Raw genomic sequence first — 26,447 nt, 5'->3', positions numbered from 1 at the left:
ACACATATGGTTTGACTGTTTGGGAAAAAGAATCAAGTGAATATGTGCTGCCAATAAAAAGGAGAGAAATCAAGAGAGAGTATTGAAAGGCAAGAACATTGCTAATGAATGACACTCGTTGAGCAGTATTTGGTCTCCTTGGGGATGCCTGTTCTGTTAGTGGAAGCCAATGTTGGTCGTAGTGGCTATACAGAGACATGCACACAAGGCTGGGTATGACCAGCAAACCATATTGTCAGAACTTGATCTGAAAATCTATATACATGAAGGAAAGTCGTGTTAATTACACTATTTATAACTCAAAAATGGCTTATATATCTGAAAATTGGTGAGGAGGAAACTTAGAGGTAGGAGATATGCAGAGGTTAATATTTATTCCATAAGGGTACTTAGAGTACTAAAAGGAACTCAAATTTGGATTAGAGGTAGAATTCTGATATGTGGAATGACGGTCACTTATGGATTGTTGGAGACATGCACTAAAGGATTCTTTGAAATTCGCACTAAAAGTACTAAAAAGCCGACGGTCAATGTTCGATTATTTAAATATATTTTGAATTTCTGGTTCAGAGAAATATAAATATGTAGATATGGCAAGTTGTATAGAATCGTCGACTTGTTTGGCAAGTTTATTGGAATTTGAGATCTTTGTGGGTGAGGTACCAGAAAAATGGTCCGATCTCTACAATCTATATAACATATAGAGGGTTGCCCATATTCGACGGACCTTTGGGCCCATTCCAATCAACGAGGCTTGTCCGCAGGCAACATTCTTTGCGTCAATTGAATTTTGTACGGGAACAAATGCAAATCAATGCGAATAATCTGTTGTAAAGTGGACCGAGCCATGCCCAACTGCTGAGAACGGCGTTTTTGGGATGTTCTTGGGGACCTCTCAACACTGGCTCGTACGGCAGCGATGTTCTTGGCCGATCGCCTTGGTCGACTTTTATATGGCCTCTTCGGATTAGAAAGAGCTTTACCAGTCGAAAATTTTTCGTATAAACGCTTAATGGTGTTCTTAGAAGGCGCACTTCTCACATTTTTTAATGTTTTAAAAGCACGTTGAGTTTTCACAATTGACATCTTCTGTTGAATATAAATTTCAGAGCGCTCGCGTGGCGTGTATTGGTTCATGGTAAAAATCTGCTTGGACTGACGCTTCAAACGCGGTATGTCATTAAGCGATGTGACATCTCTGTCAAAAGTTATGGCGTTGCCAGATGGGTCCGTCGAATATTGGCAACCCTGTATTGTATTGATGGAAATATTGAGATGAACCAAGTCTGAATGGAATCTGATAGTAATGTCGCGTTTTATGAGCTACATTGATATTCAAAATTTTGTCCCCTTGTGAGGTAGGTACCAGAAGGAGTGAACCGATACTTCACATTTTCCGATGTACCAAGTTTGGACAAAATCAGATACATTCTTCGAAAGTTATCGTAAGCAACAGCCAGACAGACAGGCAGACGGACGGCCGGACATTGCTAGATCAGCTTTAAATGTCCTGATTTGGATTTGGTCCAGTGAGACTTAGGGTCTAAAACCGTTATTTCGATGAGGCACGTTTTGGCCGTATCAAATTATATATACCCTCTCTAGTCATATGGCTGAGGATATAACTAGGGTTGATATAAACGTATGAAAATTAAAATGTGAATATCGGGCTCTACTGCTATTGTGTAGGGATGAGATTTGAAAGTGATTTAGAAATATGTCCCGAAAAATTCGAAAAGTACTAAATGGTATTGAATGTGATATATGAGGAACTGATAGAGGTAGAAATCTGAAATTATGTGATGAGGTATGGCTATAGGTGCACTTTTTTATTTTATTTTATTTTTCTTAAATTCGAGCTAAATATGTACTAAAAGTATTAAAATTGTACACTACATATATTTGGTACCATTTTGTATTATGTGAACGGTTGGAGGTGAAATGTAGACATTTGGTAGAAAAATTATGTTGGGGAACTAGGGTTGATATGAGAAGGTGATTTTTGTGTACTAAGTGTAAGAACTTTACTAAATGGTACTAAATTTGGTACAGTCTAGATTTTGGTACTATTTGGTATTATGTGAATGGTTGGAGCTAAAATGTAGACATTTGGTAGAAGAATTATTTTGGGAAACTAGGGTTGATATAAGGAGGTTGTTTTTGTGTACTTAGTGTAAGAACTTGACTAGTTGATACTAAATTTGGTACAATTTGGATTTTGGCGAACGGATGGAAAATTTAAATTCTGATATTGAGCTTGGGTGAGATTGAGATTTCCAGGTGGTCTTGCAAATATGTACTACAAGGTTCGAAAAGTACCAAATGGTACTAAATTGGGTATATCAGGACGGGAGAGACATGGAAATCTGAAATTTGGTATTATACTCATTTTTATTTTTTTGTGAAAAATAATCCCTGCAATTATAAAGACCAAACTTCAACGAAAATATTTTCAAAGAGAGAAAAATGTTTTCAAGAGATTTGTGAAAATTTAAAATTTTTTTTGGACATTTTAGGCATTTGCCATTTAGTTTGCTGGGTGGCCAAGTTATCCACATGACTGCGAGAACATGTACGAAAAAGAGCATTAACTGAGAGCATTTTTACACTAAAACTTTGGGGAATTCCAAAAAAAAAAATCAAAGACATGATGTTGACAAAAACTCAAGGCTGGGGAAAAATCTCAATAGAAATTCAATTTAAACGTCATTCATACGATAAATGATATTAAATGATTGTTTTTCAAACATTTGCGTTAGTCGAAGATATTGCACTTGCAATGTGAATGTTATTTGACCTTATGTCGTTCAATACTCAAATGACAATTTTTTTTTAAAGGGCATAAACTTAAATAACATCAAGAAAGGTCACATTAATAAAAATATAGACAAATGAGAATGTTTTCATGTGTTGAAAAGAGAACAAATTTTCCTCACGATTATTCTTAGAGCTTAAAGTTTGAAAAAATTTTAAAATAAAAACAAGTAAGCAAAGGCTACAGTCGAGCGGGACCGACCGTTGAATACCCTACAACACTATAATAAACGATACAGATATTGTGACAAATAATAAAAGAAAATCATCAGGTTTCGTTCTCTAATTTTCGGATAGTAGCAACTTAAACTAATTTGCTCATTTCCAATTTATTGGTAGATGTTGCACGTAAATGGTCTTCCTAGATCTGGAACCAATATTTCCCAAAGACCTATAATCTCTAAGAAGTGGCAAAAGATTAACATTTATTATTGCTTTTTGACTGAAACGCATCTATATGAGATACACCCATTTGACTATATTCTTCAACGAAATCAGCGTTAACGAAATAGTCAGAAGTGTGTCTTTCCTGTATTTGTGAATTCTCCAAAAAGTCACTGGAATGTACATTTTCGTATTTTGTCTATAAAAGTTGGCAAACTCCTTCACACATTGAATATTTTTGGATGGCCATCCAAAACTGCTTGGCTTTTGCAATGTCCGGTAACCCCCATAATTACGACCTGCTGACAATTTTGCAGTTTTTTGGTCCATTTCAACCCCTAAATATATGGCGATAATCTCCAAAAAGAATAGGCTTTTATTCTGACCCTTATCTGACCCTCATTCAAAATTTCATTAGGATCGGGCCATAAATGCGATCTGTATATGATATCCTGATATCTTAACTACTTAGTTTTGTAAGCTGTAGAAATATTACCAAATGTTTAATTCAAAATGAAAATATGCCAAAAATATGACAAAATTGAAAAAATATGAGAAAATATTACAAAATCAATATTTTCATCTTTAGAGAGATATTTTTATGCAATTTTTTTAGACGTTTTTTCTTTCCTGTCAAGAGGCCATTTTGAATTAATGAGAACTGTCGAGATCAGTTCAGCCGTTCTCGACATATAAGAGATCTTTCAAGCATATCTTCTTTGATAGACATATATATCGCACATATTTTGCTATATATTCGATTTTTTGGATCTAAACATCAATGTAAAGATCGCCGGGATTTAAAATATTCGCGGTTTAATGAAAAATTTTGAATTTTTTCAACACAAAAGATATGGTCTATTTTACCCGCTAAATATTATCCGATGACCACCCAAATTTGTAGGCTTCTTCCCCGCCCTAAACTCTAGCTACATGCGAAATTCCGCGTCGATTGGTCTATAATGGCGACCTGTATAGCTACTGCAAAATCCGACATTTTTTCAGTATTTGGTCCATTTCAACACCTAAACATTTGGCGATCATCTCCAAAAGAAATAGGGTTCTATTCTGACCCTAGCCCCACCTCGATTCTAAATTTCGTGAAGATCGGGCCATAATTGCGACCTGTAGAGTGATTACAAATTAACATGGACAGACGGACAGACGGACAGACGGACGGACGGACATACATAGCTAGATCGGCTCAGCTCGGCGAGATAGGGAGATCCATATATACTTTCCTATGTGGGAAACCAATATTTCGTGGCGTTACATAATTTTTGGCCCAATCAAACTTATAATACCCCAACACATAGTGTTGTAGGGTATAATGAAAATTATTATTGGAATTGAAAATTATTAACAATAAAAATTATTTGAAAATGTGCCTTTTAGTTAAGGCGAAGGTAACTTTTTATAAGTATCTGAAAAATTTCGCTAGCGAGTTGAGCTTATAATAACTTTAGGGGATAGCAGTTTTGTCCACAAATTTTCCCACAACTTCAAGTAATAATTGCATGTCCAACTCACCTGTATGTCATTTATCCACCATGTTAAATTTGCTGCGGGCTTAGAGTAATCTGACGAACAATTTCCATTGATAACATCACCGAGACGATATCGTGAATGAATGCCGGTAATGATGGGCCTTTGAGTCGGCAATTCTGTGGAAATGAGTTCAGTAAGAAAATGATGTAATATTTAGTATGTAATTGCAAAATCATATTTATAAAATATATAAAACAATTGAATATTAATTATTGTTGATATATTTCACTTACCCACAACATCCATTACACCACCCATCATCGTTGTATGAAATGATGGCGCGTCTGCCGAAACTTCACAGGCATAGCGTCCTGATATGGCCAACGACACGTTGCGTATAAATACATGGCTGGCATTCGACTGGGTTGTCTGAAATGATAGTTTTTAAAATCCAGTAATTAGATATAATAATTGATCTAAAGTTTCGATACGAAACGATGAAAAATTTCAGTAAGTAAATAACTAATTGATTTAAATCTCAGGAGAAGATAGAATTGTAAAATGCTGTATGTCGGCCAACATTTTCGTGTATGGCTGGGTTTCCGGAAATTTGAACTATAAGTGTACTGAAAGAACTAAAACGTAGTAAAATAGTTAAACCATTTGGTGTTATGCGGAGATAACTTAGTATAAGGATTAATTTTTGGAAGTAGACTTAATATGAGGAGGTGGTCTTGAACCAAGTGTAAACATTTTAGGAAATGGTGCTAAAGTTGGAAATTTGAAATGTAGATAATGGTGTCAAGAGAGGGTTTTGGAAATGCGCACTTAGAGTATTAAAAGTACTAAATAGCACTAAATTTAGTATTAGGAGAATGGATAGTGTTGAAATCTAAAATTTATTATTAGGGTCTCTGTTAGTGTGTAGGGTTAGGATTTGGAAGTCGTTTTGGGAATACTTACAAAAAGATTACGAAAAGTACTAAATAGTACTAAATATTGTATTTGGAAAGTTATAAAGTTGGAAATCTTAAATTTAGTATTAAGATTAATTTTCTTACATCTAGTATTGGTCGATACCGCTATAATGAACTCATGCCAAAAATTTGATAACAAAATAGGTAAGCAAACCCCAGCTGATTTGACCATTGTCGCTTTCTGATTTAATTCCATTACTTGATATACAATAGGTATACACTTTTTATACCCTACAACACTATGTGTTGGGGTATTATAAGTTTGATTGGGCCAAAAATTATGTAACGCCACGAAATATTGGTTTCCCACATAGGAAAGTATATATGGATCTCCCTATCTCGCCGAGCTGAGCCGATCTAGCTATGTATGTCCGTCCGTCCGTCTGTCCGTCTGTCCGTCTGTCCATGTTAATTTGTAATCACTCTACAGGTCGCAATTATGGCCCGATCTTCACGAAATTTAGAATCGAGGTGGGGCTAGGGTCAGAATAGAACCCTATTTCTTTTGGAGATGATCGCCAAATGTTTAGGTGTTGAAATGGACCAAATACTGAAAAAATGTCGGATTTTGCAGTAGCTATACAGGTCGCCATTATAGACCAATCGACGCGGAATTTCGCATGTAGCTAGAGTTTAGGGCGGGGAAGAAGCCTACCAATTTGGGTGGTCATCGGATAATATTTAGCGGGTAAAATAGACCATATCTTTTGTGTTGAAAAAATTCAAAATTTTTCATTAAACCGCGAATATTTTAAATCCCGGCGATCTTTACATTGATGTTTAGATCCAAAAAATCGAATATATAGCAAAATATGTGCGATATATATGTCTATCAAAGAAGATATGCTTGAAAGATCTCTTATATGTCGAGAACGGCTGAACTGATCTCGACAGTTCTCATTAATTCAAAATGGCCTCTTGACAGGAAAGAAAAAACGTCTAAAAAAATTGCATAAAAATATCTCTCTAAAGATGAAAATATTGATTTTGTAATATTTTCTCATATTTTTTCAATTTTGTCATATTTTTGGCATATTTTCATTTTGAATTAAACATTTGGTAATATTTCTACAGCTTACAAAACTAAGTAGTTAAGATATCAGGATATCATATACAGATCGCATTTATGGCCCGATCCTAATGAAATTTTGAATGAGGGTCAGATAAGGGTCAGAATAAAAGCCTATTCTTTTTGGAGATTATCGCCATATATTTAGGGGTTGAAATGGACCAAAAAACTGCAAAATTGTCAGCAGGTCGTAATTATGGGGGTTACCGGACATTGCAAAAGCCAAGCAGTTTTGGATGGCCATCCAAAAATATTCAATGTGTGAAGGAGTTTGCCAACTTTTATAGACAAAATACGAAAATGTACATTCCAGTGACTTTTTGGAGAATTCACAAATACAGGAAAGACACACTTCTGACTATTTCGTTAACGCTGATTTCGTTGAAGAATATAGTCAAATGGGTGTATCTCATATAGATGCGTTTCAGTCAAAAAGCAATAATAAATGTTAATCTTTTGCCACTTCTTAGAGATTATAGGTCTTTGGGAAATATTGGTTCCAGATCTAGGAAGACCATTTACGTGCAACATCTACCAATAAATTGGAAATGAGCAAATTAGTTTAAGTTGCTACTATCCGAAAATTAGAGAACGAAACCTGATGATTTTCTTTTATTATTTGTCACAATATCTGTATCGTTTATTATAGTGTTGTAGGGTATTCAACGGTCGGCCCCGCTCGACTGTAGCCTTTGCTTACTTGTTTGATATAAAACTTCAGTAAAATGTTCATTTTTTTGTCCATTTCAACCCTAACCTTTGTGATCCACAATTTGGCGATACCGAATCTAGTCTCTGCGAAACTTATTTTTTATGTTTTTAAAGTTAAGAATATAATTAGGATGTTTATAGTACTTCATTTTGGAGAAAAAAAGAGGAACAGATCGTCAAAACGCCTCTAACAATGTACTTGTGAAGAAGTCAACGTGATCATCGATGTCTGCAGGTATATCAAATTGTAAATTAGTATGCACTCCAATCGGCACCAGAAAAATTGAACTTGTAATTACATGACCGAGAAGGATTACCTGAAAGTTTAAATTGAACGGGAAGATGATCGGATGAAAGATCATTGATGAAGTTATGATTTGTTAAAAGAGGAATGTTATTTAGAATTAAATCAAGAGTTGATGGATTACACGTTGAGAGGGCATGGATATAGGTTGAACAATTCGGAAATGAAATGGTAAAAGGGTAAAGTGGATTTAAATCGTTAAGAATATTACCCCAGACATTCGAATGCAGGAAATTCCAATTACGGTGTTTAGAATTCAAATCGCCACAGAAAATATAATTACCATAGGTTTTTAAGATTTTACGTAAATCGGATTTAAATATGCTGCGGAATGTACTATCTCCAGGAAAGTATATGCTATACAACTTTAGCTTTAATTCCTCTCCTGTGTTTTCAATTGTTTGGGTTGGTATACTTTGGACAATTTTAAACTCAATATTAATTTTAATTATGGCAAAACCTCCGCCAATTTGCCCAGCTCTGTCTTTTCTAACACATTTGTAGTTGGGAATATTGAAACCGTCACTCTCATTCAACCAAGTCTCAGATAAACAACAAATACCAACATGGTTAGAAACTAAAAAATGTGTTAATTCAACAATATTGTTTTGGGTACTTCTAGAGTTCCAAAATATTATAGTTAAGTTGGAATAATTCATTTATAACTATTATTTATTACTATAAACAACTTTAAAGGCTAGTTCAGCTACTACATGAAATTGTTGCTCACTGGTAGTGCAGGAACCTAGTGGGGAGAAAATTTCACATGTCAATTGCAAAAATTCTTGCTCATTCCAAAATTGAAGGCTTTATATATTACCTATCAATAGATATTTACATACAAAATCAATATTTTTTTAATCTCCGATTGCCGATTTCGATGCTTTATCTCCAGTTCCAAGTAGAATTTCATAAATGTATATAGCCTATGTTACTTTCAGGCGATGGTGTAGTATAAATATTTATATATAAACAAACGATATATTAAGTTCGTCATTCCGTTTGTAACTCATTGAAATAATAATTTTAGACCCAACTAAGTATACAGAGTTGCCCATATTCGACGGACCCATCTGGCAACGCCATAACTTTTGACAAAGATGTCACATCGCTTAATGACATACCGCGTTTGAAGCGTCAGTCCAACCATGAACTCATACACGCCACGCGAACGCTCTGAAATTTACATTCAACAGAAGAAGTCAATTGTGAAAACTCAACGTGCTTTTAAAACATTAAAAAATGTGAGAAGTGCGCCTTTGAGAACACCATTAAGCGTTTATACGAAAAATTTTCGACTGGTAAGGCTCTTTCTAATCCGAAGAGGCCATATAAAAGTCGACCAAGGCGATCGGCCGAGAATATCGCTGCCGTACGAGCCAGTGTTGAGAGGTCCCCAAGAACATCGCCGCCGTACTCAGCAGTTGGGCATGGCTCGGTCCACTTTACAACGGATTATTCGCATTGATTTGCATTTGTTCCCGTACAAAATTCAATTGACGCAAAGAATTTTGCCTGCGGACAAGCCTCGGCGATTGGAATGGGCCCAAAGGTCCGTCGAATATGGTCGACCCTGTATATATTCTTGATCAGTTGTAATCCCACTACAGTCAAAACAAATTAAGATAGGAAGCTAAAATTTTGCACAGATCTGTCTTTTGTCTGCAGGTAGGTCAATTTCGAAGATGGGCTATATGGGTTCACGATATCGTATGTCCCCCATATAACGGCACCTCCCGATATTCGGTATGTTGATAATCATAGCTACATTTTTCAATGGAATTGTCTAAAAATGTACACAAGGTATTCCTTGTAAGTACTTTAGTCCCCTGAAAGAGAATTGTCTATATAGGTCCTCGATATCGTATAGCCCCCACATAAGGGTACCCCCGATATTCGGTATTTTGATGATTTCAGTATATAAAGTTTGGAACAGTTACTACAGCCTATGACGCAAATTACTTATGCAGGGCCTCATTTTCGTATAGGCCCCATATAGCGGTTTTCGTTTGAACAGTATTTTCCGACGGAAGTTTTTTTTAAATTAGCTGCTTTTTTACTTGTTATATACATAGGAGATAATAAATATACATTGATTAATATGATTTAACTATTAAAGATTTTTTAAATCCCCTTCATATGTCATCAAAAATTTCCATTTCCAATCTTGGGTAAGATATTTTATTTCCATGAAATAATTTATTGCAATCACTAAATGTTAATAACAACGCCAATATCAAACGATTACTCAGCGCTGGTTCAAATAATCTGCAAAAATTTACAAGTTATTACAAATTCAAAGAAGTAAGTAAAGCATGTAGTTATTCTCACATAGGAATATACAATATTTCTCATTAAAGTCCATTTAAGGCTAAATCCTCAATGAAAACATTCAATGGATGAGCTCATATTGAGCAAAGAACAGCTTTTATTTATAAAAAAAAGATTCTGTAAAATAAACTGAAGCTCAAGTTTTCGTATATTCTGAAGAAGGGGGATTCATTAAAAACGACATAAATACACATATTCATGATGGATGAGAACCTCACCACCCTCATCATCATCATCATAGTTCTCCCTAAAGTATAACTCTTCAAAAGGATGTGTTTTCGAGCAATTCCACTCTCCTCTTCATCTCCTGCTCGGGTTCAAAGTAATGTGCGAATATATTTGGGCCAAAGTAAATGTTACAGAATATAAACACTTGTTGTAATATTGAAAAGAAAAAAAAAAAAAACAAAAATACAAAGTAAGAATAATATTTCTTTTCGTTTTGCTTTAGTCTTTTTCCACGGACTATGGATAGGCCAAATGAAAAAATAGTAGTGGAGGTAAATGTAGCTGAAAAAATAACAAGCGTATTTATCATACCTTTAAATATACAAAATGTATTGAACTGAAACATATACAATAAATGTGAAATATATTTTACATAAAATAAATATTTTTTGATGGAAATTTTAATGGTAGCTCATTGTGAACTAGATAACAAGTAAAAAAGCTGTAAGTTCCGTAACTTTGAATACCCTCCACCATTTGGAACGAATTTAGCAATTCTCAAAAACAATGAAAACCATTAATAATTCTGTTAAAATCTTAAAAATACCGAATGTAGCTGTTACATTAGAGTATATACGACGACATGGACCTGCATAAGTAACTTTTGTCATAAGCCGTTACAATATTCAAATGCGAAACTTAAAAAAAATCGGTGAATAATGTACCTAAATTCATCAAAATATCGAATATCGGGAGGTACCGTTATACGGGGGCTCTACGAAGGCGTGAACCTGCACAGACAATTTTCTGTCTTAGGCTGTAGAATCCATTTCGAACTTCAAATACCAAATTTGAAACAATTTCGATGAATAATGTCGCTAAAATCATCAAAATACCGAATATCGGGAGGTACCGTTATATGGGGGCTATATGAAAACGTGGACCTACATGGCCCAATTACGAACTTAACCTTCCTGCTGGAAAAAAACATGCGTGCAAAATTTTAGCATTCTATCTCAATTCCTTCGAAAGATAGTGTTTGCGCCAATGCGGGGTAAAGGGGGAATATGCAAAGCAAACCAAACAAAATAGAATAAATAAAAACACAATAGTGGGGTTAGTTTTTAAAAGATAAAATAAGGCAAAAGCCAGGCTTTATTGATAAATAAATATAAAGGATTTTGGTAAACAATATTACCTTAATTTGCACGATAGCGGGGGAGAGCCTTCGTTCGTATCGGGGCGATAGAAGAAGAGAGCGTTTAATAACAAAACAACAATCCCAACATGAAGTAAGTCGGCGTTGGCGCCATTCGCCACTCGTTGAAATCTGTTGACATTGACAGATTTCAACGATGTTAATCATTTACAAGTAATTAGATGTTAACCCATTGTTAACGTTGCAAACCAATAATTTTCAATCTAAATTAAACATGCCGCCCACCTTGCAACATATTGGGATGTTGTAACTAAAATACAATACATAGTTCCATTTCTTTTTTTCTTTTCTTTTTTTTCCAATTCAATGCTTTATTTTTCTTTATTTTAAATTCAGTTCATTTTTTCAAAAAACATTGTGTAACACTATATGTTACATATGCCCGACAATACCCACCCAAATATGGTGTAGTGGGCTATCGGTAACCCTGGCGTCGCATGCACCCGATGTGTTACGACCCTGGCATAGACTTCCGGCCCGAGTACCAGGGCCACCCGACCAGGCCTATTAAAATCGGGATCTGCCAAAGGAAGACCAAGAAAGGAGTCTTTTATGCGCTCTGGGATTGCCGCTGTAGGCGTACGCGCACGATCCAGATGGGTCACCACTGCCACAATTGACAAGGACTGACTCCGGTCGTATATCGAGGTGAGATTAAGCCTACATATATGGCTACCATCGATTCTTGAAGTAGGGATACGAAGACTATGCACCAAAGAGGAGCATATCTGACTCTGCCTACTACATTGGTCCAATACCGCCCTCACGATAGAGGGACGGCCAAAAGCATCAACTTTGACTAACAAAGTCGGGGAAATGCAGATACCAGACTGGAGGGACAACAAGCCGACCAGTCCTACCTGCGAGGGGGAAGCATTTTCAGTCGGACGATAATATGGACTATGACGCGAACGGTGCCTATAATCCGTATGCGGACGACGCCGACTATTACTTGTGGGTTTAACCACGGTCTTCGAATCAACGTGAAGAAGAGTGTGGTGATCTTCGTTGCATACGGCACACTTTCTTTTACTTTGACAGTCCCTGGCTTGGTGGGATTTCGCTAAACACCGTATGCAATCATTAAATTTAACAACAACTCGACGACGCATGTCAACATTCATGACGCGGAAGTCGCTACATCTATCCAAAGGGTGCATGCGGTCACAAAGGCGACATTTATGGGAGGCCGCAGATGAATCCCGAGAGGATTCGGACCTACTAAATTTGGCCGACTCCTCCAACGACTGAGGAGTGGCAACCAGAGCCGCAGATGGACCCGAAGATCCGGACTCGGTTCGCGAATTTTCAATTCTGGGGTTAGCAGGGACCGGAGCCGCAGATGAATCCACCGATAAGGATTCGGACTCGGTTTGCATAGGTACATCAGCAGAGGCGAGGGCCGCAGATGAATCCGACTTGTTGGATTCGGACCCAGGCTCGGATATCTTTACGGCCGCAATCGGTTCTACCAGGGCTGCTTCCACGGCAGCAGAGGACAATGTGGTCTCAGTGGGGGGACAATCAGGGGTGGCATTACCGTCATCCACGTTCAAGAGTTCGTCTTCGGTATATAATTTCATCGACATACTATATAACGAGAAGAGAACCATTTTAATTACTAATCGAGGGGTGGTCGGTCAGAATGACCAACTTGGTAGTGGACCGTCTTACAACGCCGTTCTCGGTTCGGACGTCCGCGACTCGAACGTGACCGTCAGTTCCCGGATGAACATTTACGACACGGCCTAATTTCCACGACTTTGGCGGAAGCTGGTCATGACGAACAACAACTAGATCGTCTATGGCTAACTCGCGCTCTGGAAATTTCCATTTACACCTAATGTGTAAATGTTTCAAATATTTCTATTTCCACCTCAAACTAAACTGGTGGGCGAGGACCTGAACTTTCCTAGACCGATTAATGAAGTTTAATGGTTGTTCTGTGATGAGAGGTTCAGGCGATGCTAACAAAGGGGGTCCAAATAAGAGAATGTCTTGGCTTCGACGCGACTATTTCGTCAGAACTGTGCGACATCGGACAAAAACTTTTCCAATCAGCCTCAGTAGCTGTTAAAAGTTAATCATCTTCGCTGTAACAATCATTGGGCGATCAAACAATTTCGCAAAAGACGAAAGAACTTCCCTCTTAACTATTAACTGCAAAGTAGACAAAAAATCTAAAATCAAATTTCACCTAACGCCCACAGGTTTGTGACTGCTAGCTCCGACATACGATAATAATTGAGCGTCAACCAAAAGCTCAGGGGGATCGATCCACAAATGATATATTATTGGTGGTCCTGTGCTGCTGGTATAGGACCCGTGACAATCCAGCCGAACACTGAGTTTTGAGCCAGTAAAGCTCCAGACAAAATCGAACGACAACCATCTAAAACTATTTTGGGGTACAGATCGGCTCCTAACAACAGATCTACAGGTCGAGGTTCAAAAAGATTTACATCAGCTAAGCGAAGGTCGGGGATTTGCTTCTTCAAATCTGAATTTGCCACAAATGACGGAAGATTTTCTGAAATAGAAGGCAACACTAACACACTTGTTTCTAATGTTAGAGAATTATCGAGTGGACTGCTAATTTGTATACGACAACTTTTATTAGCAGTAGCCGAAAGCGAACCACTAACTCCTGATACAACAGCCTTAGCAGGGGATGCGGGAAGCTTCAATTGATTTTGGAGTCGCTCTGAAATAAAAGAGGACTCTGACGCAGGATCTATCAGCGCCCTAGCAGGATACAAAACACCTTGGTGAACGATATTCACCACCGCCGTACCTAAAAGTACAGATTTGTTCTGTGCGGTGTGGAACACCTGGCGGGGTACACATAGAGTTGATGTTGCACAATTTCCCGAATTGGATTGCCTAGAGCTCGAATTTGGGGATACGTTAGAAGTTACGGTGGAAGTTTCAGACGAATTACCCAATGTAATATCTTCCCGATGCAACAATGTATGATGTGCCTTATTGCACTTCGAACAACGACGTTTGCTATCACATTTCTTTACTTCATGATCGTTACGAAGACAGTTCATGCAAAGATGATGGCGTTTCATTACTTTATACCGATCAACGGGTTTTAAGCTCTTAAAGCGGGGACAGTCATACAATTTATGACGTTGATTTTGACAAATGACACAATGTGGACTTTTCGAAGCACGGGGAGAACTAGGCGATTTAGGGACATTAACATTAGAAACATGCGCTTGAACTTTTCTACTACTTAACTGCTTCGACCTATCTGTGCCACGCATGTCATGAAGACACATGAGCGTACGAATTCTCTCAGTGAGAAAAGCATCCAAGTCTTTCCAAGACGAAAGAGAGGATTTATCCTTTACACTTTGCTCCCAAAGGGTCTGAGTAAGTTTTGGCAGTCGTTGGAGACACAAAAACACAAGAATCGGATCCCAATTTTCAGTTTTGACTTCATAAATTGCCATCGAAGTTAAAAAACCATTTATACCGCGTTGGATCGTTTTTAATCCTGAACTAGTCTCACTATAGAGAACAGGAATATCGAATAAAACCTTCAACTGGTTATGAACAAGAAGTCGAGGATTGTCATAAGCTTCGATCAAAGCCTTCCAAGCAGGCGCAAAACTACGATTAGTTAGTGGAAACTTTGACACTATCTCGCGAGCTTCCCCTGTCGTCTTCCGGACTAAATGACAAAGTCTTTCAATGTCGCTTAGACGAGCATTATTAATGTACACAGCGGTAAACAAATCCCTAAAGGTTGGCCATGAGTGGAAATCGCCTTCAAAAACATCTGTGTCACAAGGCGGCAAAGCTAGATTATGTACCACATCCGAGTTTGAAACATAATCTAAAGTTCGAAAACTCGCACTACTATTCCCCACAATAGAGGTAAGCGGAGTCTGAATTTGGGAAGGATTTTCGAGCGAAGCCTGATTCGAAACATTCAATTGGTTTCGCGTTTCAACCGACGTTTTCGGCACAATTGGATTCAGTGATTTTTCTAGGGTTTCACCCGGGGTTTCTAACAACGACGCTACGGAACCACTAACACTTGAATTAATAGAAGTAGAACGAACCCTTTTAAATTGGTCTAACTTCCTATTAATTGCAGCCTGGCATCTCAGATACAGTTGAAAAGATGCATTATACTTCTGATCGACAGCATCTATTTCTTCTTTAGATGTCTCTACAGACGTCATCATAAAATCACAGCCTTTTTCAAATTTTTCCTGCACTCTTTCCCACAAGTTCTCCAATCCATTAATTTGGGATTTTAAATACTGGAAATCCAATTCCTCATCACGCATAGACTCAAAGCTAGCGTTAAACTTTACGAGAGCATCCGAAGCTCTGATAAACATATCAATTGGAGTCAAAGGCATTTTGAAAGGTTTTTGCCAAGTCTCTACTACAATAAGTAAGAGAAAAACAACTAAAGCACGATTTGCTATAAAAAAATTAACCAAAGACCAAATTCGACTTCGCACAATATACGAAGGAGTAAGAACGCAAAATCATCAACAAACTCAAAAATTTCCAAAAAATCGTCCAAATTTGTTAAATGTTCAAGGAACGTACCGAAAGATGCCAAGAATTTACCAAAACCGCACTATAGGGCCAAAAAACTTGAAAACTTTCGCGAAATAATTGCCTTGAACCTCTCACACTATAGTGAAAAATCAAAATTTGAACTATAAATTTCAAAATTATAATCTCCAATGAGATATTTAGCAACCGATAATAAGGTACCACGAAAAATGTGAGAAAATCAATAAGTAAATATAAAATATTCAAAAAATATATCGATAAATATATATACAAATTATCAAATTTTCCAAAAATTGTATATTCTACCGGTAATTTTCCAAAAACCCGTATTTTCGCGCACAAAAAATCTAAAATATTTTAATTTGTACTATTTTCTAACGAAAATATAGAGATTTTTCAAATTTTATATCTAAAATTACCTACAATTTAGGCAACTATACTACCGAATGTAGCGTGTTTTTTTCAAAAAAATATTGACCAACAAATAAAATTTTCGAACAAAATCTCCAAAATTAATTAAAAATTTCAAATTCCGCACTAAAAATATCAATTTTAACACTTTTTACTAAAAAGTCGTATTGACCGATCGTAGGGTGCACGCGTTATTTAATTTTTCCAAAAACGTCGTTTTATTACACCCAATTACCATTAATAATTATTCCAAACAAAAATCAAAAATTTTTCATATATTATATTACAGGTCGTTTTATCACGGTTCACCTGTAATGCAACGAACGATAGAAAAATATCAAACGTCTGACCAAACGTATGTATGTATACGCTTATGTGTGGCTGACCGACCAAGCAGTGATCATCAGTGGTGTGCCTATTACTGCGTTTGTATGTTTGTATATCGATCGTTAGCGAACAACCAAACAAACCAATGTAATTGCTGCGTGTATTTTTTGGGGGTGCTTTTTAATAATATTTTAATTACCAAAAATGCAAATTTGCAAAAAATTTAACAATTTTTTAATTTCAACTATACCGATCGATAGGAAATTTAACGTACATTAAAATGACACCCGACAACAATATTTTATTTTCACTAGAAAAGCCAAAAAATACACTTTTTTTCACAATTATTTTGATTTATTTGTTTTCTATGATTTTTGTCGAATGCCGACGGCAAAACAATATTTGCAAAACTAGACGGCGGGGGAACGGGGTACGCGACGCGTTGTAAAACGGCCACAGAACAAATAAACGACACGAATTGTTGTTGTTTAACACAATTTTTTTCGAAAATTCTTTCTTAAAGAATATTATTTTTTCACAAGGCACTTTTTTCACTTTACGTACCTGGTTGTTTTTAAAGGAAAATAGATGATGATGAGGATGATGATAATTATGTGTATGTGGACTGTATTTTGTTGATGGTGATGATGAAGTTTGCTTTACAAATAGAAAACAAGTAAAAAAACATTAAGTTCGGCCGGGCCAAACTTTTAATACCCTCCACCCTAGGGTAAAAGAACATTAGAAGAAATGTGGCAAAAAACATTAAAATGCCGAATATCGGGAGGTACCGTTATATAGGGGCTACACCAACACGTGCACCTATAATTACAATGTTTCGCCACACGAACTAGGACCCATTATGACCCACAAATACCAACTATTACACAAATCCGTGAAAAAATGTGGCATAAATCATCAAAATACCGAATATCGGTAGGTACCGTTATATGGGGGCTACACCAAAACGTGGACCTATACATGCAATGTTTTACCACACGCTCAGGGACCCGTCATGACCTACAAATACCAATTTTCAGATAAATCCGTGAAAAAATGTGGCATAAATCATCAAAATACCGAATATCGGGAGGTACCGTTATATGGGGACTATACCAGAACGTGGACCGATATATCTCATTTTCAATACCAACCATCCTAGGGACAATACACACACTTGTGCCAAATTTCAAAGGTCTACGTCAAATAATGTGGGCTCTATCGTGATTTCAACAGACAGACAGACAGACAGACGGACAGACAGACAGACGGACATCGCTAAATCGTCTTAGAATTTTATGCTGATTATGAATATATATACTTTATGGGGTCTACGACGAATATTTAGAGGTGTTACAAACGGAATGACAAAGTTAATATACCCTCCTACCCATGGTGGAGGGTATAAAAAGAAGAAACGATTAACTTCTTTTACCAACAGCTCGTTCGTAATCCGGTACGAATGGACCAATGTTTGCGCCAATGCGGGGTAAAGGGGGAATATGCAAAGCAAACCAAACAAAATAGAATAAATAAAAACACAATAGTGGGGTTAGTTTTTAAAAGATAAAATAAGGCAAAAGCCAGGCTTTATTGATAAATAAATATAAAGGATTTTGGTAAACAATATTACCTTAATTTGCACGATAGCGGGGGAGAGCCTTCGTTCGTATCGGGGCGATAGAAGAAGAGAGCGTTTAATAACAAAACAACAATCCCAACATGAAGTAAGTCGGCGTTGGCGCCATTCGCCACTCGTTGAAATCTGTTGACATTGACAGATTTCAACGATGTTAATCATTTACAAGTAATTAGATGTTAACCCATTGTTAACGTTGCAAACCAATAATTTTCAATCTAAATTAAACAGATAGCGTGATTACAACAAACAGACAGACAGACGGACAGACAGACGGACATGCCTAAATCGACATAGATTTTTAGGCTGATCAAAAACCGTCCGTCAGCCATATGGTTAGTTATACTCTCATCCATATGAGTATATATCATTTGATATGACCTAAATGTCCGTTTAAGGACTTTTGGAGTCTATCTAGCAATGTCAGTCCGTCCGTCTGTCTGTCTGCTGGCTGGTGCGCATTTATAGTGCGCGAAGGAAGTATCCCATTAGATCCAGACTTGATGCATCTTATTTCTATCAAGTTTGGAGATGGGCAATATCTGTCCGTTCCCTCCCTCCTAAAAAAAAGTATATTTTACTGTATAGAAAGAAAAAGAATAATTCGATTTTTATTAACCCAAGGCCTGGTGCAAAGATGGAATATATCGGTCCACCCCTACCCAAGGGGGAGGTACCAGAAAGAGTGAAGCTCATAAAACTACAAATTAACATCCGATTCCATTCAGATTTGGTACTTCGTAGTATTATTATCAAACTTAGATGGAGTTCGGAAATGGGCAATATATGTAGGTCAAGAACGAATCATCCATATTTGTTCAAACTTTACAAATCAGGTTCGAGAAGGGACAGTATACAGGGTGAGATAAAAAACTGCAACAAGGTCAAATGCCATAAATTTTAATTTTTTTTAATTTTATTTAATGAAAGCATGTCGGAAATAGCATCAAATTTTAAAATAAGTTTGGATTTGTTCGAATTTGTCACCTTTGGCACTAATTATGGCCTTCAAACGGCCACTGAAACCGTCACACGCTGCTCTGCGGTATTTTGGCCCATTCCTGGCGATGCGTTTGCTTGCGGCCAAAATGTTTGCGTGCTGAAGGTTTTAATTCACCCTGCAGAATATTTTCCCAATAATATTCGGCATTTATTCTAATGCCACGGTCGATTAATACGAGCGGAGAGCGACCATCGGCTGTTATGGCTGCCCACACCATCACCATGGCCTTCACTTGAGTTCTGGTGGCCAACCGAAGGTGCACATTATCAACTGATCTCTTTGGCAAGTAATCATTTTCTTTGGTTACAAACTGCTACAAAAACTTCAAATCCGGCCGTTCACCACTTTCGTCCAAGCGAATCAACTCTTTAGCACTTTTGAGTCTATTTTTATACCCTACACCACATAGTGGTAAGGGTATTATGTCTTTGTGCATTTGTTTGTAACATGGAGAAGGAAACGAGATAGACCCATAGTTACTTTTGAGAACCATCATAGAATCACTTTCTGAGTCGATTTATGCATGTCAGTTCGTCTGTCCGTCCGTCCGTCTGTCCATGTATTCTTGTGAACAAAATGCAGGTCGCATTTATTATCCGATTGAGATGAAATTTTCCAAACAATATTTTTTTAAGGACGAACCCTATTGAAATTGGTGAGAATCGGATCAAATTTAGATATAGCTCCCATATATATCTTCATCCGATTTCGGGTTAAATGTGCACCAAATGTCCACTATCAGTCCAAATTACCTGAATTTTGACACACCCAACCGAGTTCGGCCTAGAAGCAAGTATATCAAATTTGGAGAAAATCGGTTCAGATATAGCTATAGCTCCCATATATATCTTTCATCCGATTTGATCTTTAAGTCCCTCACATTCCTACTATGCACTCCACAACCGTGATATTTGGTATGAGGTATTAGATGGAGCACAGAAATAGCTGTTTTAAATTTTATCGAAATCGGTTCAGATTTGGATATAGCTTCCATATATATCTTCATCCGATTTCGGGTTAATTGGCCACCAAATGGCCAATATCAGCCCAAATGGCCCGAATTTTGTGACCGAGATTAGCCTTAAAGCAAATACAACAAATTTGGAGAAAATCGGTTCAGAAACAGCTATAGCTCCCATATATATGTTTTATCCGATTTGGTGTTTAAGCCTCTCACATTCGTAATATGCACTCCACAAGAATGATATTTGGTACCAGATAAAAGATACAGCCCAGAAATAGATGTTTGTAATTTTATCGAAATCGGTTCAGATTTGGATATAGCTCCCATATATATCTTCATCCGAGTTCGGGTTAATTGTGCACCAAATGGCCGATATAAGTCCAAATGGACTGAATTTTAGTACATCGGACCAAATTCAGCCTAGAAGCAAGTATAACAAATTTAGTGAAAATCGTTTCAGATATAGATATAGCAACCATATATATGTTTCATCCGATTTAGTGTTTTAGTCCCTTACATTCGTAATATTCACTCCACATCCGTGATATTTGGTACCAGGTATTAGATGGAGCACAGGAATAGCTGTTTTAAATTTTACCGAAATCGGTTCAGATTTGGATATAGCTCCCATATATATCTTCATCCGATTTCGGGTGATTGACCACCAAATGGCCGTAATAGCATCAATTTTGTCAAATCCGACCGAAACCAGCTTAGAAGCAAGTACACCAATTTTAGTAAAAATCGGTTCAGATATAGCTATAGCTCCCATATATATCTTCATCCGATTTCGTGTTAATTGTGCATCAAATGGCCAATATCAGCCCAAATGGCATGAATTTTCGTACATAAGACCGAATTCAGTCTAGAAGCTAATACGTCAAATTTGGAGAAACCCGGTTCAGAGATAGCTATAGTTCGTAAAATGCACGATAGAATTAGATAGATTTTGATTTTGTACCAAATATCTCATAGAGCTCTGAAATGCCCTGTATAAACCTTTTTACGAGAGCTCTACTAAATATGCATAGTGGTGTAGGGTATCATATAGTCGGCCCCGCCCGACTTTTGAGCTTTCCTTACTGGTTTTCTTCTGCGGTGTAATTTCTTGCACTTTTTTGAATTTCAATGGCTTTACTCAAAGCTCATTTTTTAATATTTGCCGAATGGAATATTGCGATATGTTCAGGTCTCGAGCCAGTTTTCGGCCACTGCGACGCGTGTTTCGATCAAGTCGCTTCTTTACTTTTCGAACCATTTCTGCTGATGTTTTCTTCTGCCAACTTCCTTGACGTCGGTCTACGCTACTAATATCACGGTAACTAGCGATGGTACGAGACACAAAAGATTTATTAACATTTAAATGCTCGAACGATAGCCACTCGTGATTTTCCAGCCAAATATAAAGAAATCACACTATCACGCTTGAATTCCATCACGAATAACTCACTTTTCTAGAAAATTCTCCCTTAAATGCTTTTGTACGCTTGTAAACAATGTAATGAACTGTTACTGGAATAATTTTAACAGCTGTCGGACGAGTGGCTTAGAAATGACACTAGTCTGAAATTGGTTGCAGGTTTTTCATATCACCCTGTAATGTACTTCCCACACAAAGGGCCAACATTTGAAACATTATACCTCTTTTAATATTCGAAATAAGCATAAAATTCTCTTAAAATTTCACACAACTCAGTCCACTTCCTTTGGTACCTACCCCACAAATTGGTCAACATTTTGAATAACTATGTAGCTCATAAAACTCCTGCTTAAGCATCCGATAATATTTCGACTTGGTACATCCATATATTTCTACTAAAACAAGATTTGGTGGAAGATGAAATATATCGGCCCACTCCTTCTGGTACCTCTCCCACAAAGGGTCAAAATTTTGAATAATTATATTTCTTATAATTTGCGAAATAAGCACCCGTTTCTATCCAAATTTCCCACATCCCAATATTTTTACTAACGAAATATTTGGTGTGACGATGATGGATTCACTCCAGTCCGCTTCTTCTATTATCTCCCTCTCAAAGGGTCACAATTTTCAATATTTATATCTCTTATAATTTTCGAAACAAATTAGCGATTCTGTTAAAACTGATAACCGGGGAGCTTTCCCTATAAAAGGTTTAAATTTTGATTAATTATTTGCATAATCTTGGAAATAAACGTTAAATGCTCATCCCAATAGGTTTTCACTTGATCTAATACTGCAGATCCAGTGGAATTCTTCGGTCCACTATATCCGTTGCCAATCGCCCGTTTCTTATTCTTCCGAAAATTATTACATTTTTCATGTAAAGGTGAAAAAAGTAGTCGATATAGCCCAAATCTGGTACATTTATATCCGACTTAGGATACTTTCTACTTCATTGGTATCAAGTAATTGAAACTAAACCAAAAACTTTACTTTAAATTTTTTAGCAAAGCAACTTTTTAACAGAATTAGTACCTTGTACCCAAAACAATTTAAATAAATCTCCCCACCCAAAAATTCAGCCACATAAATTCCCATCGAAATCTCTCTTAAAGGCCATTAAAATTCACTTGCTCTCATTAACAAAAAGGTAAAACAAAATACCTGTTTTCCAATAAGGCCTTCCTGCTGTTAGCTCCTTGAATCAGTCCAACAATTAATGTTGGGGTTCATTTGTGTCGGCCATAGGACCACCATTCCATTTCAATCTCCCTCCTTTTACCATCACACAAAACGACCTTTTTCCCTGAGTCGGCAAAATTTAAAGTGTACTTTTAGGCTTAAAAATTAATTGTCATTTTGTTTACTTTCATTATCACCTCGTGTTATCACATTTAATCAATATTTATCCCCAATGCTCTTCTCGACTCATTTGTTGATGTCGTTGCTATACTTTTTTTTCTACAATGTCCCTCCAATGTTTACTTGTGTGTATGTGTGTGTGTGTTATTTTGTTATCCTCTTCATTCATCGTCTTCTGCTTAAATCCCCTTTTAACCATAAAAAATCAATTCACATTATGTAGCCCACTTTGCCAAACTGTTCGGTTCGGTGACGGTGGTGCTGGCGGTGGACAGTCAACCAGGATAACAACTAACTACTGCTACTCCTGTTGACGACGATGAGGCTGCTGCTGCTGCTGATGATGAGACGCAGCCAATACGACAATGTCCATGTTCTTGTTATCTTAACCTGGCTGGCTATGTGAAGCGGCTGTTGTCATAGCTCCTGCCGTTTGTCTTCTACTTTACTGACGTTTAATGTCAACTAACAAAGTAAAGGCAAAAACAAGTAGAAAAAAATGGCAACAACATCAAACAACAAAAACGAAGTACGGAACGTGGTCATTTTTAAAAATTTCGCATTTAATATTCAACCTATCCAACTTTTGTCAGCGAACAGTGGGGGATATTTACGAAAATCAAAATGTAAAATTAATTTGAAATGAAACAAATATTTTCAATTTCGTATCTGACATAAGTCTGATAAAAATATTAAAACGTATCACTTTATATGACATATTTGATAATATTTCGAAAAGCTCGAGTTTTATGATATATAATTATATAAAATTTTGACCCGTGGAAACATGAGGAAACAGTCCGATACTGTCCATCTTCACAGCACGTCTTGTGCTGATGATTGGGATGTGCTGAGTTCGAATGTAATCAGATGAAGTGTGCGAAATTTGAAGATAGTTAAAAATTTAAACGTTATAACTATTCAAAATTGTGACCCTTTGTAGGGCAGGTACTAGAAGGATGGATCCAAATATTGGTATGTATAAAAAAATCGGATGCTCATTTCGCGTTTTACAAACTTCATGGATATTCAAAATTTTGACCCTTTTTAGGGGAGGTACCAGAAGGAGTATACCGATATATCTCATCTTTACACCAGATCTTTTGTTAAAAAAATTATTGGTAAGTGTGAAATGTAAAGAGAATCGGACTCTCATTTCACATGTTATGGGAGTTATAATTATTCAAAATTGTAGGCCTTTGTGGGGGAGATACTTAATGGAGTGAACCAACAAAAATATTGAGATAAACAAATTTAAAGAAAAATTGGGTCTTCCTTTCTCTTTCTGTGCAGTAAATTATTTTCTTTGAAAATGTTGCTCTTTTGTGGGGGAGATACCAAAAGTAGTGGACCGATTTTCCCCATCTCGATCTAAGCTAATACCATAATCTTTGGATGTTCCAAGCTTGGACAAATCGGATACTTTCTTCGAGAGTTATCGTGCGCACCAGACAGACAGGCGAACGGACGGACGGACATCGACTCCAAATATCCTAAAACGGATTAGGTTCAAAAGACCTAGGGTCTAAAAACATTATTTCGATGGGACACGTTTTGGTCGTATTAAATGATATATATCCTCTGCAACCATATGGCTGAGGGTATGAAAAAGAAAGAAATACTATATACAATGAATTTTACTATAAATCTCTTAATTCTAACAATTGTCTATAAATTAGAAAAAGTCAACATTATAACTCTGAAATTTGGAATGCTATTGCGCCGAAATATATCTACATTTTGGAAATTTAAACTGAAAATGTACAAACAGTGCGAAAAGATACTAATATGTATTTTTGAAACTTTGGTGGGTTGGTATATGAACTGCAGTATTTTTAGAAATGCAAATCTTAAAAAAAAGAGTACTCAATATTTTTAAGATTCTGTCCCAATTTTAAAGGTTGCTAACCCTTTAAATTCTGTTGTTCTATGGTGAGATTAGGACATAGTGTTATAGGATTTTCTCAGTCGAAAAAAATATTAATCTAAATTTGGAAGTGTTAGTCCTTCACGAAATAAGTATTGGTTTTCGAAATTCGAACTAAAAGGACACATTTGGAAGTGTTAATTCCTAGACGAGATAGGTATTGGTTGTCGATATTCGAACTAAAAGGACATTGTATTTGACGAAGGATTAAATATGGAATTCAGTAATTCGTAATGACAGCCATTATTGGGTCTCTATTGGTGTGCAGAGTGATAAAGCAAAGCTAGTTTTTATACCCTCCACATTGAAAAGGTTTGTAACATCTGTTCGTCGTAGACCGAATAATGTATATATACACATAATCAGCATAAAATTTTAAATCGATTTAACGATGTCCGTCTGTATGTCTTTCTGTTGAAATCAAGATACAGCCCAAATTTTTTGACATATAGCATAAAAATTTGACAGAAAAAAATGTATTGTCTTAATGATTGTTGGTATTGAAAATGAGATATATCGGTCCACGTTTTGGAATAGCCGCTATATAACGGCTTCACCCATTCCATTCTTATTGCTTCCCCCAACACCACATTTAGTGACAGTAAATATTATTCGTACAATTTTCGAAACAACCTCCATATCTCAATTCCAGATTCTAAGAGAGATCTCAATATCAAATGTCAGGATTTTAATACAATTATTGAGCGCATATCCAAAATCAGCTCATTCTCTTAACCATAGAAACCAAGGGTGACATCCATATCTAATTTTGGGATTCTAGCTATATCCCCTCCCAAATACCAAATTTACTTCTATTTACTTTTCGTACAATTGTAGTAAATACTTTTCGTACAATTGTAGTAAACATTTTAAAAACCACCTCCATTTCTCAATGGCAGTTACAACAGAGACCCCAATATAAAATTTCAGGATTTATGGTCTGCAATTTCCATCAATACAAATATACCCACAATATAATAATACCCTCATCCAAAACCATCTCCTTCTCTTAACAGTGACATCCATACCTAAATTCAAAATTCCAGCTTTATCCCCTAACCCAGTACCTTATTTGGTACAATTTAGTACTTTTCCAAGCCACCGCCAAATCAAAACAGGATACAATCAGTACTCTAAATATAAAATGTCAGAATTGTATCTCTATCCCTTCACCCAATACCAAATATTGTATAATTTAGTACTTTTCGTATATTTATAGTACACATTCCAGTAACCAACTCCATAAGACCAGGCTTCACACGAATAGCGGCCCTAATATCAACTTTCGGATTTCAAGCACTATTTGTTCCTTCAATACCAAATTAATCCAAATATTTTATTACTTATTGGCACTTTTAGTACATCTTTCCAAAACCAC

General features: G+C 36.6%; 1 protein-coding gene across 1 annotated transcript in view; it reads right to left on the bottom strand.

Moving 5' to 3' along the window:
* The window catches only part of LOC101888481 (uncharacterized), a 63,961-nt gene that overhangs the window by 13,626 nt on the left and 23,888 nt on the right, over positions 1-26,447 (bottom strand). Inside the window, exons 3-4 of the mRNA XM_059131398.1 lie at positions 4,980-5,115; positions 4,729-4,862 (exon numbers count right to left, since the gene is read on the bottom strand). Of these exons, the coding sequence (XP_058987381.1) occupies positions 4,729-4,862; positions 4,980-5,115 (270 nt within the window). The remainder of the gene's footprint in view (positions 1-4,728; positions 4,863-4,979; positions 5,116-26,447) is intronic.

Source organism: Musca domestica, unplaced genomic scaffold (assembly GCF_030504385.1).
Source record: "Musca domestica strain aabys unplaced genomic scaffold, Musca_domestica.polishedcontigs.V.1.1 87, whole genome shotgun sequence".
Lineage (NCBI taxonomy): Eukaryota > Metazoa > Arthropoda > Insecta > Diptera > Muscidae > Musca > Musca domestica.
The sequence above is the reverse complement of the archived record's forward strand: the minus strand, read 5'-3'. Positions and strand labels throughout refer to the sequence as shown.